This window comes from Alosa sapidissima, chromosome 19 (assembly GCF_018492685.1).
Source record: "Alosa sapidissima isolate fAloSap1 chromosome 19, fAloSap1.pri, whole genome shotgun sequence".
NCBI classification, from domain to species: Eukaryota; Metazoa; Chordata; class Actinopteri; order Clupeiformes; family Clupeidae; genus Alosa; species Alosa sapidissima.
In genome coordinates this window covers 13,074,770-13,086,437 of record NC_055975.1, presented here as the reverse complement: position 1 = coordinate 13,086,437, position 11,668 = coordinate 13,074,770, and the positions used below count along the sequence as shown (strand labels likewise).

The following is an 11,668-nucleotide window of genomic DNA, read 5'->3' as shown; positions in this document are numbered from 1 at the left end:
ATTTTCATTTTGGCACCCATGTTAACAGGAGCAGCTACAGTAGGCTGCCATGTCCATGTCTCAGGTAGGCTCTATGGCTCGAAGCGTGCTGCAACTACGACACAGCTAGAGAATAGAAGGCATCTATTTTGTCCACTTCAAATGAGCAGTTCTGTGCTGAAATACAATGAAAAGACCAGTTTTAGTCATAATTTGTGTTTAAAAAGGGAAGTGGAGGCTACACGGGTGCTATACAGTAGCAGAAATAGGGTCCACAAACTTTAAAAAGGAGGACAAGTTGTGTCTAAAAGTGAGAACAAATTGGGCAAAATGAAGATTTGGATTTCCTTTATAGTACGTTGTGTTTGGGAAAATAGGCTCCCGCTGGATTTTCATGTGAAAATTGTTTGTTTTTTTGTTTGTGTGTGTGTGCATATTTTGCTAGTAGAGTCTAAGGAACAAGAGTTTTTGTCTTCAAATTTTCACGATCCATAGTGTTTTATCTGTATATTTTAAAATAAGCGATTATATCTAGTCAGAAAAGTGATTTCCATTATTTTCTTCTAATTTTGACAATTCCACTTTTTGCACACAAAACCCCCGGTTAATGTAGAAAAGTTGTTGGTTCTAAAACAATATCCATAGTTTTCAAACTTTGAGTGTCTGAAAAGTGTAAAAACACCTCCCTAGTTGCCTATGTCAAAAACAACTTCTTAATCTTAGCTTTTCTTGATGCTTCCAGCTCTGGTTCTTCCAAAGTTCCTCCAAAAGAGCCTGGGACAGTTGGTCATGGCTAAAGTTAACACCATCTTGGCCCCTGGGAGGCTCAGTGCTAGTCCTGATGTGAGCTATATGGCTAGTATAAGTATAGTATACTCTTTTGATCGCGTGAGGGAAATTTGGTCTCTGCATTTATCCCAATCCATGAATTAGTGAAACACACTCAGCACACAGTGAACACACAGTGAGGTGAAGCACACTAGTCCCTGAGCTGCCTGCTACAACAGCGGCACTCGGGGAGCAGTGAGGGGTTAGGTGCCTTGCTCAAGGGTTCTTTAGCCGTTCGAATTGGGGTTCGAACCGGCAACCCTCCAGTTACAAGTCCGAAGCACTAACCGGTAGGCCACGGCTGCGGCTACCCCCAGCTGGTCTCCAACTTCAGGGTTACCTGGAGGTATGCCCTTCAAATGAGCCTGGGACAGCTGGTCATGGCTAGAGTTGACACCATCCTGGTCACTGTGATGCTAAGCACTAGTCCTGGTGTGGACTATGGCTACCCTCAACGGGTCTCCAACTGCAGGGTTACCGAGGCCTGGCTCCCTCCCGATACCCCCATAGTGCTAAGTGGTAATATGGGCACGGTGTCAGGACCACCATGCCTACGATATGTTGCAGCCTCTTCTAAGTGTCTCCTAGCACTAGCATAGACAGAAGTCAGTTACTCTTGATGTTACACCACCCAATCAGTCGGTGGACTGTCCCCATGGTTACCTTCAGTATTTCCAAGTAGGTGGTCGACTAACTGTGGCTTCTCAGCTCGTATGGGGAGTGCTGTGTGGACTGGTGCACTGTGGTATTATAGGCGAACAGGAGCTGAGGGAGCAACTGGGGCCATTTACGCTTCTTTTCAGGGGGTAAGGTCCTGAGCAAGTCATGAAGTGTCCTGTTGAAACGTTCCCATTGACTGTTCCCCTCTGGATGATAAGCAGTGGTTCTACTTTTTGTTATGCCAAGAGAGTAAAGTCAATGGCGATTATCTGCAAAGGCTTAGTGGCTAAAAGATTTCCCATGAAGGTTCAGGCTTGTTGTCTTCCTTTAGCAACCACACAGCGCTCACACTCAGTACACCACTTTTGCACCTCATGCCATATCTGGGGCCAGTAGCACCTTTGGCGTATCAGATCTGATGGCCATGGTTGTTGTGTAGGCTAGTGAGCACTTCGACTCGCAACACCTTGGGCAGTAAAAGCTTACAGCACCGGATCCCTGGAAGGAGGAGCCTGGATCACTCGGTCCAAGGTCCCATCCACTTCCTGTATCCGGGGCCACTGCTTTATCAACTGCTGGACTTCCCTTGATTCACTCCTCCTCTTTATGGGTAGGTGGTCGTCCCTGTCGCCAAAACCACAGAAATCTGGAAATACAGGGATCAGTCCCTTGCAGGACTTTCAGGTCTCTTTTGGTTCGACCAGGGATGGTGTCCACCTTACAAGATTCTCCCACCCAAGAGTCTTGGATAGGTGCACTCGAGGCTTGCATGTTGGCTATGGCTATCGGCAGGAGGACGTCCAGGCCGTGTGACACAGATTGCAAAGTGTTAGTGCAGCTTGTGGGAAGCCTAGAAAGGGCATCAGCATTGCGATCAGCTGTCCCAGGATTATATTTGATGTTGCAATCAAAGAGGGCAAGCTGAGAAACCCAGCGCTGTTCCAGCGCCCAGTTTCGCTGACTGCAGGTTTTGGAGGGGATTGTTGTCAGTGTATGGTGAATTTGTTGCCCAGGAGATAGTCGTGATTTTTTTTCTGTGATTGCCCACTTGACTGCAAGGAGTTTGAGTTTCATGGCACTATAATTTGTTCCTCTCATTTGGCCGCAAGCCCTGGCTAGCAAAGGCTATTGGTCGCCATAACCCATCCTTCTCCTGTGACAGAACTGCCCCCAATCCTGTATGGCTTGCATCCGTCTCTAAGATAAAGGGATGACTGAAATCAGCATAACTGAGGACTGGCACTTCAACAAGCCTTTATTTTAAGGTTCTGAATCCAGAAAAAGTTCTGAAAGCAAACCTGAACCTGACTACATCCAATGTTAACATCCAATGTTCAGATGTCTGTAACTCTTTAGTGCTTCTCATAGTTAGGTATGGTGCAGTGTGGAACTTCAACCACCTCAGGTTTTTTTTGGAATGGACCACCCTGCTGTGTCCTTGTGTGACTGGCACCCCAGTCATGTGTGCGATGGTGGTCACTGACCATACCTGCGATGGTACTGACTACCCTTCACCATGCCTTAGTTATGCTGCATAGCGTAACTTTTCATTTGTCACGCCGTACAACCCCTCATCTCTCTCTCTCAACTCTCCCTCCTACCTCTTCTCTCTGTCTTGCTGTTCAACTCCCTCTTCTCTCCCTCTCTCTCTCAACTCTCCCTCTCTCTATAGTATAACACTATATAGTACCATATATATATACTTATATTAATAACCCACTCTATATCTCTCTTTCTTCCCCCTTACTTCACTTGTGAAGTAAACCATTACCAGTCATCAGCCATCCTTGTGTTTGGCCCTCATCTCACCTGAAGTCCCATCCGACTGCCCTATCATCGCCTGTAGTTGCTGTCCCCTTGCACGGATTCCTGGCCCGCAGAGCCTAGCGACCCACTACTTGCCCCAATGACAACTCCTAATCCCCATGGACAATTCATTCCCTACACTGGACTATTTGAACTTTCTGACACTAAATAGGATTCATGCACTATCATACTGGATATGTAACCATCCTACCTCTTTGTAACATATACCTCAGGTGGCTTTAAACACCATGTTCTATTCTCTTCACCTAACTAACCAATTCATTTATCATGTATCTTACTGCTCTGTAACTGACCCTTGGCAGATGGGTCAGGCCCTTGAGTGGTGGATCTGCTCGAGGTTTCTTCCTATATGTATCTCCAATTATATGGAGTTTTTCCTCGCCCCTGTTACTAATGGGCCCTCTCTGTATGTTTAACACTCTGTAAAGCGGCATGAGACATGTGTAATGTTTTGGAGCTCTTTAAGTGAAATTAAATTGAAATTTAAAACTTGCAATGTATGCAAATTAGTGCATAATTAATGAGATATTGTTAAATTACATTCATAAACATGTATTTTCAGAAAACTTGTAATGCAAAAAAATATTGTCGCAACATAAATAATCAACTAGTGAAGTTTCATAAGAATATCAAGGAGTTAAATTTCTTACCCTATTCACCCGTTCTATGTTGCCTATGGAGGCCAGTTTTAGGCAACAAATGCTAGCAGGTTTAAAACTAGAAAATCAGCTATGTAAATATGATATTTAGAATCAGCACCCAAAACTTAAAATACCCTAGGCAAAATACCCAATCAGCATTTTCACACATTTGACCCCCATGTGCTAGTAGTCCCAGTCTTAATTATGCATTATATAAATGATGTCATCTAAGTGTGAAAATGAATCTTGAAAATTTGAAGACAAAACAAAATCTTGTTCCTTAGACTCTATACTAGCAAAATATGCAAAAAAATAAATAAATAAAAGAAAGTCCAGTGGGATTACACAAGACACCTTACTATTACTTACTTTTATAAACGCTGATACTGATTGGCAAATAGCTAATATCAGCACACCGATTAATCAGTCGGGCTCTACTACTTGCCACAACTGAACCCCATTCCTTTAGAGACGACTTATAATAATCAAGATAGGCTACTGCCACCAAAGCTCAAAAATATGCCAACACCTTAACATCCTGGATTGCCTGACAGACAGTTTGTGCAGGAGGATCGCATGTCTGAGTGCATCAGCACGGGGGCACCACAGGGGATACCTGTATACTGTATATTACTCAGACTGCTGCAATTTCTCCTTGGGGATCAATAAAGTATTTTTTCCGTCAATATCGTGGTCATCTTCATGGATTTACATGATCTATAATGGGTGAAAAATACAAGACAGCTCTTTGAAACTTGATGGATTTATGAAAAATATGCAACATTTTACACTGGAGTTGTGTGACTTGATGGCATATGCACAAAAAATAGCCCATTCTTCAACTTGACTTGACATAAATTGGCCATCACTGTGTTAGTGCAAGAGCAAGGATACAACATGATGCAGGCCTTCCCATTCTTTTTCATTTTTATTAAAGTACAGAAATCATAGTCCTACAGACAAATCAACATTTAGGTCAACACTAATTTTAATAACCTCATATTTAACTCAGATAAGTAGACCTGAAGGGCAACGATCATGCAACACAAACGATCACCGAGTCTGAAACAGGTACAAAGCTTTAAGCACTTCTGTGAAGCCACATTTAGTCTTTTAGTTCTTTGATTTTCCCTTCGTGGCGTTTGATCTCTTGCTGCAGCCGCTCGATCTCCTTCTTGTGGTGGTCTATCTCTCCCTGGTGGTGCTGCTTCAGAGCTCCCAACTGCTCCTTCTCTTTACGTCTGGTTGTATTATTAGATGTTTCCATAGAAAAGTCAGTTAGAAAACATAGAAAATTATTAGAGGGCAAATGCATGGTAACCATCCCTTTAAAAGTAGCTACTCGGCTACAAACTAATTTTGAGACCGTCTTCAACAAGGCCTGCCACCCAAATATCACTTCCCAACACATTCACATGGTGAAAACAGTTTTAACATGTCAAACTGTGCATAATAAGAAACACTCACTTGAAGTACATCTCCTCCTCCGTTGCTTGCTTCTTTCCAAAAGCACCCCCTGCCTCTCGAATGGACCCTCCGCCCCCACCACCTTTTCCTGCACCTTTGCCAAGTTCACCCAACTAATGACAGAAAACAGACACCTCAAAGTTGACTACTGTATTATTACAGAGGAACACGTGTTAAATCTTCCCTGTGGCCATGATTAGAGTGTGTCTGAAAGAATGCCACAATTCTGTTGATCAAAATAAGCAATTTGTGGGTGAATTATGTGGAGCATGCTTTTAACCCTTCTGTTGTGTTCGTTTTATGTTTACTAGTTTTGTGTTGCTGCATTCTATCTTGTTATAAATCCATAACACACATATTATCATCTAATGTTGTGATAGACCTTTGTATCAACTTGTGTTCTATTGGATATAACCAGTTTTAAACTTCGATTTGCTATTTATGCCCTGCAGGCCTCACTGACCTGAGCTCATGTCAGTCAGAAAGGGGAAGATACTATTGGGGAAAGGTTCCAGTGGGGGCTAGCAAAGAGGGGGAGTGAGGGTGTGTTTTAATCTACAGAAGCACATATTACAGTCCCTGATCAATACGTAGGGCTAGCCTATGTGCCTGGACTCAATTTTATACACTGACCATTTTCCCACCCATTCATTTCTAATGGCCGGTCATTTGTGACCGGAAATTCTAAAATTAAATAAAACACTCAAATTGTTATAAAAATTATCAAAATGTGTTTTGTGTGTTCAGATGCCTTGTTTTAACAAAGGCAAGAAGCCTCAAGGTAGTCAGAATGAGTTAATACTTTTCAACACAACAGGAGGGTAACACCTGAAAACACTTTCTGATGACCGTGTTGAGGTAGGCTATTGTGAATAAATCTTAATAATGCAAGGCTATGCTAGCAGTTAGACCAATTCCTTATCTGTTAATGAAGATGTGGTTTGGACTTTGCTCAAATGACACCGATCAGGAAGGGGGGGTATAATTTACATTACACATAAACGATTTCAAGCACAGCATCTGCCTACCTGGTCGGATGACATCCTTAACTGAGTGGCCAACACATTTCTAAAGTTTGCTTGTAAGAATCTCGCCATCGAACGATTAGTGACTAGGAAAACATGCACGCAGCACGCGTGCACAAATAGATACACGGCCCCCACCACCTCAGAGGGAGATCAACTGACAGACTGCAAAATGCTTCGTGAAGAGATAGATGGTGTATGTTTTTTACTCGTAGTTATTATGCAGCCTAAGATATTCTATAGGCCCACATTGACAACTATTGACGAACGATCCAGCAATTAATTACTAATTTACTTCAATAATGGTACAGCCGGAAAGCATCACCGCTTACGTAGGGGGCAGTTCACGCCACTTGACATAGCGTCTGTTCTGTACGCAGCAGTCACAACACTGGCTGCATCAGAGGAGAAAACATAGCCTACTTTCCGTCTCCATCCTAAGCATTTATGCATGGGAGGTGAGGCACAGGTTCAGGCAGCTCGTAGCTACAGAGCAAACGGAAAGTTTTTAGACCCTTTCAAGTCCACAATTTGTTATATTTTAGACTCATCTTAAAATGGATGCAATTATTTTTTTTCATCATCAATCTACACAATGCTCATAGGCCTACTCCACAAAAAAGACAGGTGTTTGGAGTGCTTTGTAAAATTATAGATTGAAAGATTGAAATATCTAGTATTTAAGTATTCAGACCATTCGCTTGCAATCGAGTTCTGGTGCATCCTAAACTTCTATGGTCCTTGAGATGCTCCTACAACTTCATCGGAGTCCACCTGTGCCTAAGTGAATTTTTTGCACATTATTAAGAGTACATATCTGTCTATATAAGGTCTCACAGTTGATGGTACATCAGAGTAAAAACCAAGCCACGAGGTAGAGAGAATTGTCCGTAGACCTGCGGAACAGGGTTGTGTGAAGACACAGATCTTGGGAAGGATACCAGAAAATGTCTGCAGCATAAGTGGCCAAGAGCACGGTAAGCTATAACATTCTCAAATAGAAAAGATTTGAAACAACCAACAGTCTTCCTAGATCTGCCCTCCCAGTCAACTGAGTAATCTGAGACAAAGGGCCTTGCTCAGACAGGTACAGCTATGTACAGAATAATAGCAGTCAAATTTAATAAAGCTCAAAATCCTTAGAATAGCTGTTAATTCCATATATCAATTGGGAACACTACACATTCAATTAAAAAAAAAACATGCCCAAAATTGATCAAGTTTGTGTTATACCTTAACAGAAAGTGAAGAAAAAGGCTGCAAAAAATAGCAGTGTTTGCTTCACATCTGTGTTGCATGGAGTTGACCAACTACTGAACAGGTATTCCAGCCGTGCGATAAATAGGTCCAACACCACAGTATGAGAAACATCCCCATAACATGAATTGTGCACCACCATGCTTTATATATCTTCGGTGTACTGTGGCTTGAATTCGGTGCATGTGGGTCGTTGGACAAACTGTCTGCGGCCCCTATGCACTGAATTCAAGCCAGTACTGAAGACAGTAAAGCATGGTGGTGCACAATTCATGTTATGGGGATGTTTCTCATACTGTGGTGTTTGGATCAGTTTCAATACATCAAAACATTTGAAGAGGTCATGTAGTCTTATGCTGAAGAGGAAATGCCTTTGAAATGGGTGTTTCAACAAGACAATGACCCAAAACACACCAGTAAGCGAGCAAAGTCTTGGTTCCAGACTAACAAGATTGACGTTATGGAGTGGCCAGCCTGATCCCCAGACCTCAATAGAAAACTTGTGGGGTGACATCAAAAATGCTGTTTCTGTGGCAAAACCCAGAAATGCAGAGGAATTGTGGAATGTAGTTCAATCGTCCTGGGCTGGAATACCTGTTCGCAGGTGCCAGTAGTTGGTCGACTCCATGCAACACAGATGTGAAGCAATTCTCAGAAATAACGGTAATGCAACTAGATATTAGTGCAGTAATTCAAAGTAAAGCAAAATCTTGAGACATTTTTCAGTTTATACAGTACATATGAGTTTGTAAAGAAAAATGCAAACACTGCTATTTTTTTGAACTGCCGAACATTCCTTTTTCTTCACTTTAAAGGTATAACACAAACTTGATCAATTTTGATCATGTTTTGATTTGAAATTGAATGTGCAGTGTTCCCAAATTTCTTCACATTCTACTGCTACTTACAGGGTGTTCCTATTTTAACTACATTAATTGTACGGAGTTGTTGTATCTATCACCTTACCATCTTGTGAAATCTCATTTTTACTTAATTCTAAATCTCTGGTGTTTTACTGCTTTTTATTGTTACAACTTTTTTTTCTTATTATTGTGTTAAATGCTCCAAGTAAAGCACTTTGAGTTGCATTCTGTGAAACATACAAATAAAGCTTAGTTAGATTTGTGTAATTTTAAAAATAATATACCAAGCTTTGAAATTGTGTATAAGCAATTGTAAATAACTGCAAACTTGTTTATTTGGAGTATAGATTTTTGCAGTTCTCTGTGTAGCCTTGGTTGAATGCAATGAAAAATAACAAGTAGGCCTAGAATCCAACAAAAGTCCGCATAGGCTACTTACCAGATGTTGTCCAAAAATGTCACTGTATGATACACGCCAAGCTTCAAATTGCATGAGGCCAAACTACTCCAAGCTTTATAAGCACACTTTTAAGCATTCTGTAAATTCATCATTACTGTTGTCAAGCTCTGAAACACATAGGCCTTAAAGGCCCATCTCAACCTGTTTTTTTTGTGTTTAGGTCAATTTTGATTCTATTTCACCGCTTTGCTATGTTGCCCACCCAATATTTCTACCAGCCCACCAAGTAGCCTAGGCTAGAACTGGCCCCGCTGTGTTCTAAAGTGCATGTTTCAACTAGACTTGGCTGTTTCTGTGTCAGTGTTAGGGCAAGGATGAGTTTACAAAATTATGTATATGGGTAGCTTACCATTCTTTTTAATTTTTATTAAATTACAGAAAAGTAGTCCCTACATACAGACATTGACATTTAGGTAAACAGGTTTTGATAATCTCATAGCCTACTGAAGTAACAATCAGATAAGTAGAACTTAGGGCAAAGATCATGCAACACAAACGATCACCAAGTCTGAAACAGGTGCAAAGCTTTATGCACTTCTGTAAAGCCACATTCAGTCTTTAAGTTCTTTGATTTTCCCTTCGTGGCGTTTGATCTCTTGCTGCAGCCGCTCAATTTCCTTATTGTGGTGGTCTATCTCTTCCTGGTGGTGCTGCTTCAGAGCTCCCAACTGCTCCTTCTCTTTACGTCTGGTTGTATTATTAGATGTTTCCATAGAAAAGTCAGTTAGAAAAGATAGAAAATACCAATGAATGACCCAGTGAGGTCAAATGGTAGCATGACTTTTAAAAGTAGTCTAGGCTAATATTGTCTTTCAACAAGGCACAAAACTGCTACAAAACACCCAAATAACACTTCCCAAAACAGTTCCTATGGTGAACGATGGTTTTAACATGTCAAACAGCCGAAGTGCATAACACTCACTTGAAGTACATCTCCTCCTCCGTTGCTCTCTTCTTCCCAAAAGCACCTGCCTCTCGAGTAGACCCTCCGCCCGCACCACCTTTACCTACACCTTTTCCATGTTCACCCGACTATGACAGATTTAAACAGATACGCAGACACATCTCAAAGTTGGTTTGATTATATTGCAGAGGAACACGTGTTATACCTTCGCTGTGGACATTATTAGGCTGTCTGAAAGAATGCCACAATCCTGTTGTTTAACATAAACAACTAGGCGAATTGTGCAGCATGCTTTTAAACATATAAAACCCCTTTTTGATGACCGTGTGATTAGATTAGATTAGATTAGATTAGATTAAACTTTGTCATTGTGAGACAACGAAACAAAGACAACGAAATGCAGATATTGTGAATCGCTTAAGATCTGCATTGTGTTGTCCTTGTTCCAACACATCCTTTTTGATAGTACAGGCTGGGCTAGACTGACTAAAATAATGTTTTGGACTTTGTCAAATGACACCGATCGGGAAAAGAAAATAATTTACACTAGGCCTACATTATATAGCCGATTTGGAGCCCTGCATACCTTATCGGATGACAACCTTAACTGCGTAGCCAACACATTTCTAAAGTTTGCTTGTAAGAATCTCGCCATCGTACGGTTCCACTGACTGAATAACATGCACGCATGTCCTTGCTAAAATAGACGTAGGCTACATGGCCCCCACCACAAACTCCATGGGGAGACCGAACTTATCTGAAATGCTTCGTGAAAATATAGACTAGCCTATTTTTTCACTCGTAGTTAATTATGCAGTCTAAGCTTTTCTATAGGCCCACGTTTACATTGCCAAACGATCCAGCAATTAATTAGGCTACCGAATACTTCAATAGCCTAATGGTACAGCCGGAAAATAGCCCGCTTACGTAGGGAGCAGTTCACGCAACTTGACATCGCGCTCTAGTAGTGACAACACTTGCTCCATGTTCTTCTGGCTTATATAAATGATAAATCTAGAAAATGGTAAGCCAATTAAAATGAAGGGTTCAACCTTTATTCTGGTAGAATTGTATAGAGCGTGGTAGATCCCAAAGCACCGCTGCGCTCTGAAACTCATTCATTTCAGTGGCTTGCGCACGCAAGAACTGGTCTGTCTCTGCGCCGAGCCAACAATGTTGAACACGGCACGCTGTAAATCATATTTTGCGCCATGGCGGCAAGCACAACACAAATATTTGGGGTCATTAGCTCCAAGCGCAACCGGCCGAGCGCAGCGCATGCCGCCTTCTATGTGTATGCGGTTTAAGAGATATAGCAACACATCTGATCTTGCACCACTCTAGGTATATTGACCAAGTCATATAGGTACAATCCACGATTTCGGGTTATTGATAAAGGTTATTGATATTTTGAGCCAGGGTTGGTTGGTACCATCTGGGGGGAGTAAGTCTCATAATGATTTTTGGCAATACCACGATGGTTAGAAAAAAGTAATCGCATTGCATTGGTAGTAGCTTTTTGTGTTATCACCCAGTTTATGGATATATTACAGAATAGGCTAAAGAACTGATGATCCCTACAAAACTTCCACAGCTGATTATTTACATCATGTAAAAAATAATTATATTGGAATCTTTCTGAAATATTATGTATAAATGTGTAAATGAGCCATTATCTATTGAAATAACCTATTCACCTATCCCTCCAGACATAGGCATAAAATGGACATAAAACTATCCAAATGCAATGCGATCAC

At 41.4% G+C, this 11,668-nt stretch overlaps 2 protein-coding genes across 3 annotated transcripts; both read right to left on the bottom strand.

Moving 5' to 3' along the window:
* Positions 1-4,844: 4,844 nt before the first annotated feature.
* LOC121693078 (ATPase inhibitor B, mitochondrial-like) lies at positions 4,845-6,687 on the bottom strand. The gene is made up of 3 exons (XM_042072249.1): positions 6,431-6,687; positions 5,403-5,515; positions 4,845-5,176 (listed from the first exon to the last, which is right to left on the bottom strand). Exons 1-3 carry the CDS (start codon positions 6,497-6,499, stop codon positions 5,041-5,043), a joined length of 318 nt encoding a protein of 105 aa, XP_041928183.1. The 5' UTR covers positions 6,500-6,687; the 3' UTR covers positions 4,845-5,040.
* Positions 6,688-8,836: 2,149 nt separating this feature from the next.
* LOC121693076 (ATPase inhibitor B, mitochondrial-like) lies at positions 8,837-11,069 on the bottom strand. 2 transcript variants are annotated; one of them, XM_042072246.1, is made up of 3 exons: positions 10,964-11,069; positions 9,930-10,039; positions 8,837-9,694 (listed from the first exon to the last, which is right to left on the bottom strand). In XM_042072246.1, exons 1-3 carry the CDS (start codon positions 11,027-11,029, stop codon positions 9,559-9,561), a joined length of 312 nt encoding a protein of 103 aa, XP_041928180.1. In that variant the 5' UTR covers positions 11,030-11,069; the 3' UTR covers positions 8,837-9,558. The 2 variants fall into 2 exon arrangements, with proteins under 2 accessions (XP_041928180.1, XP_041928179.1); XM_042072245.1 differs by lacking the exon at positions 10,964-11,069 and adding an exon at positions 10,498-10,825.
* Between the last annotated feature and the right edge of the window lie 599 nt (positions 11,070-11,668).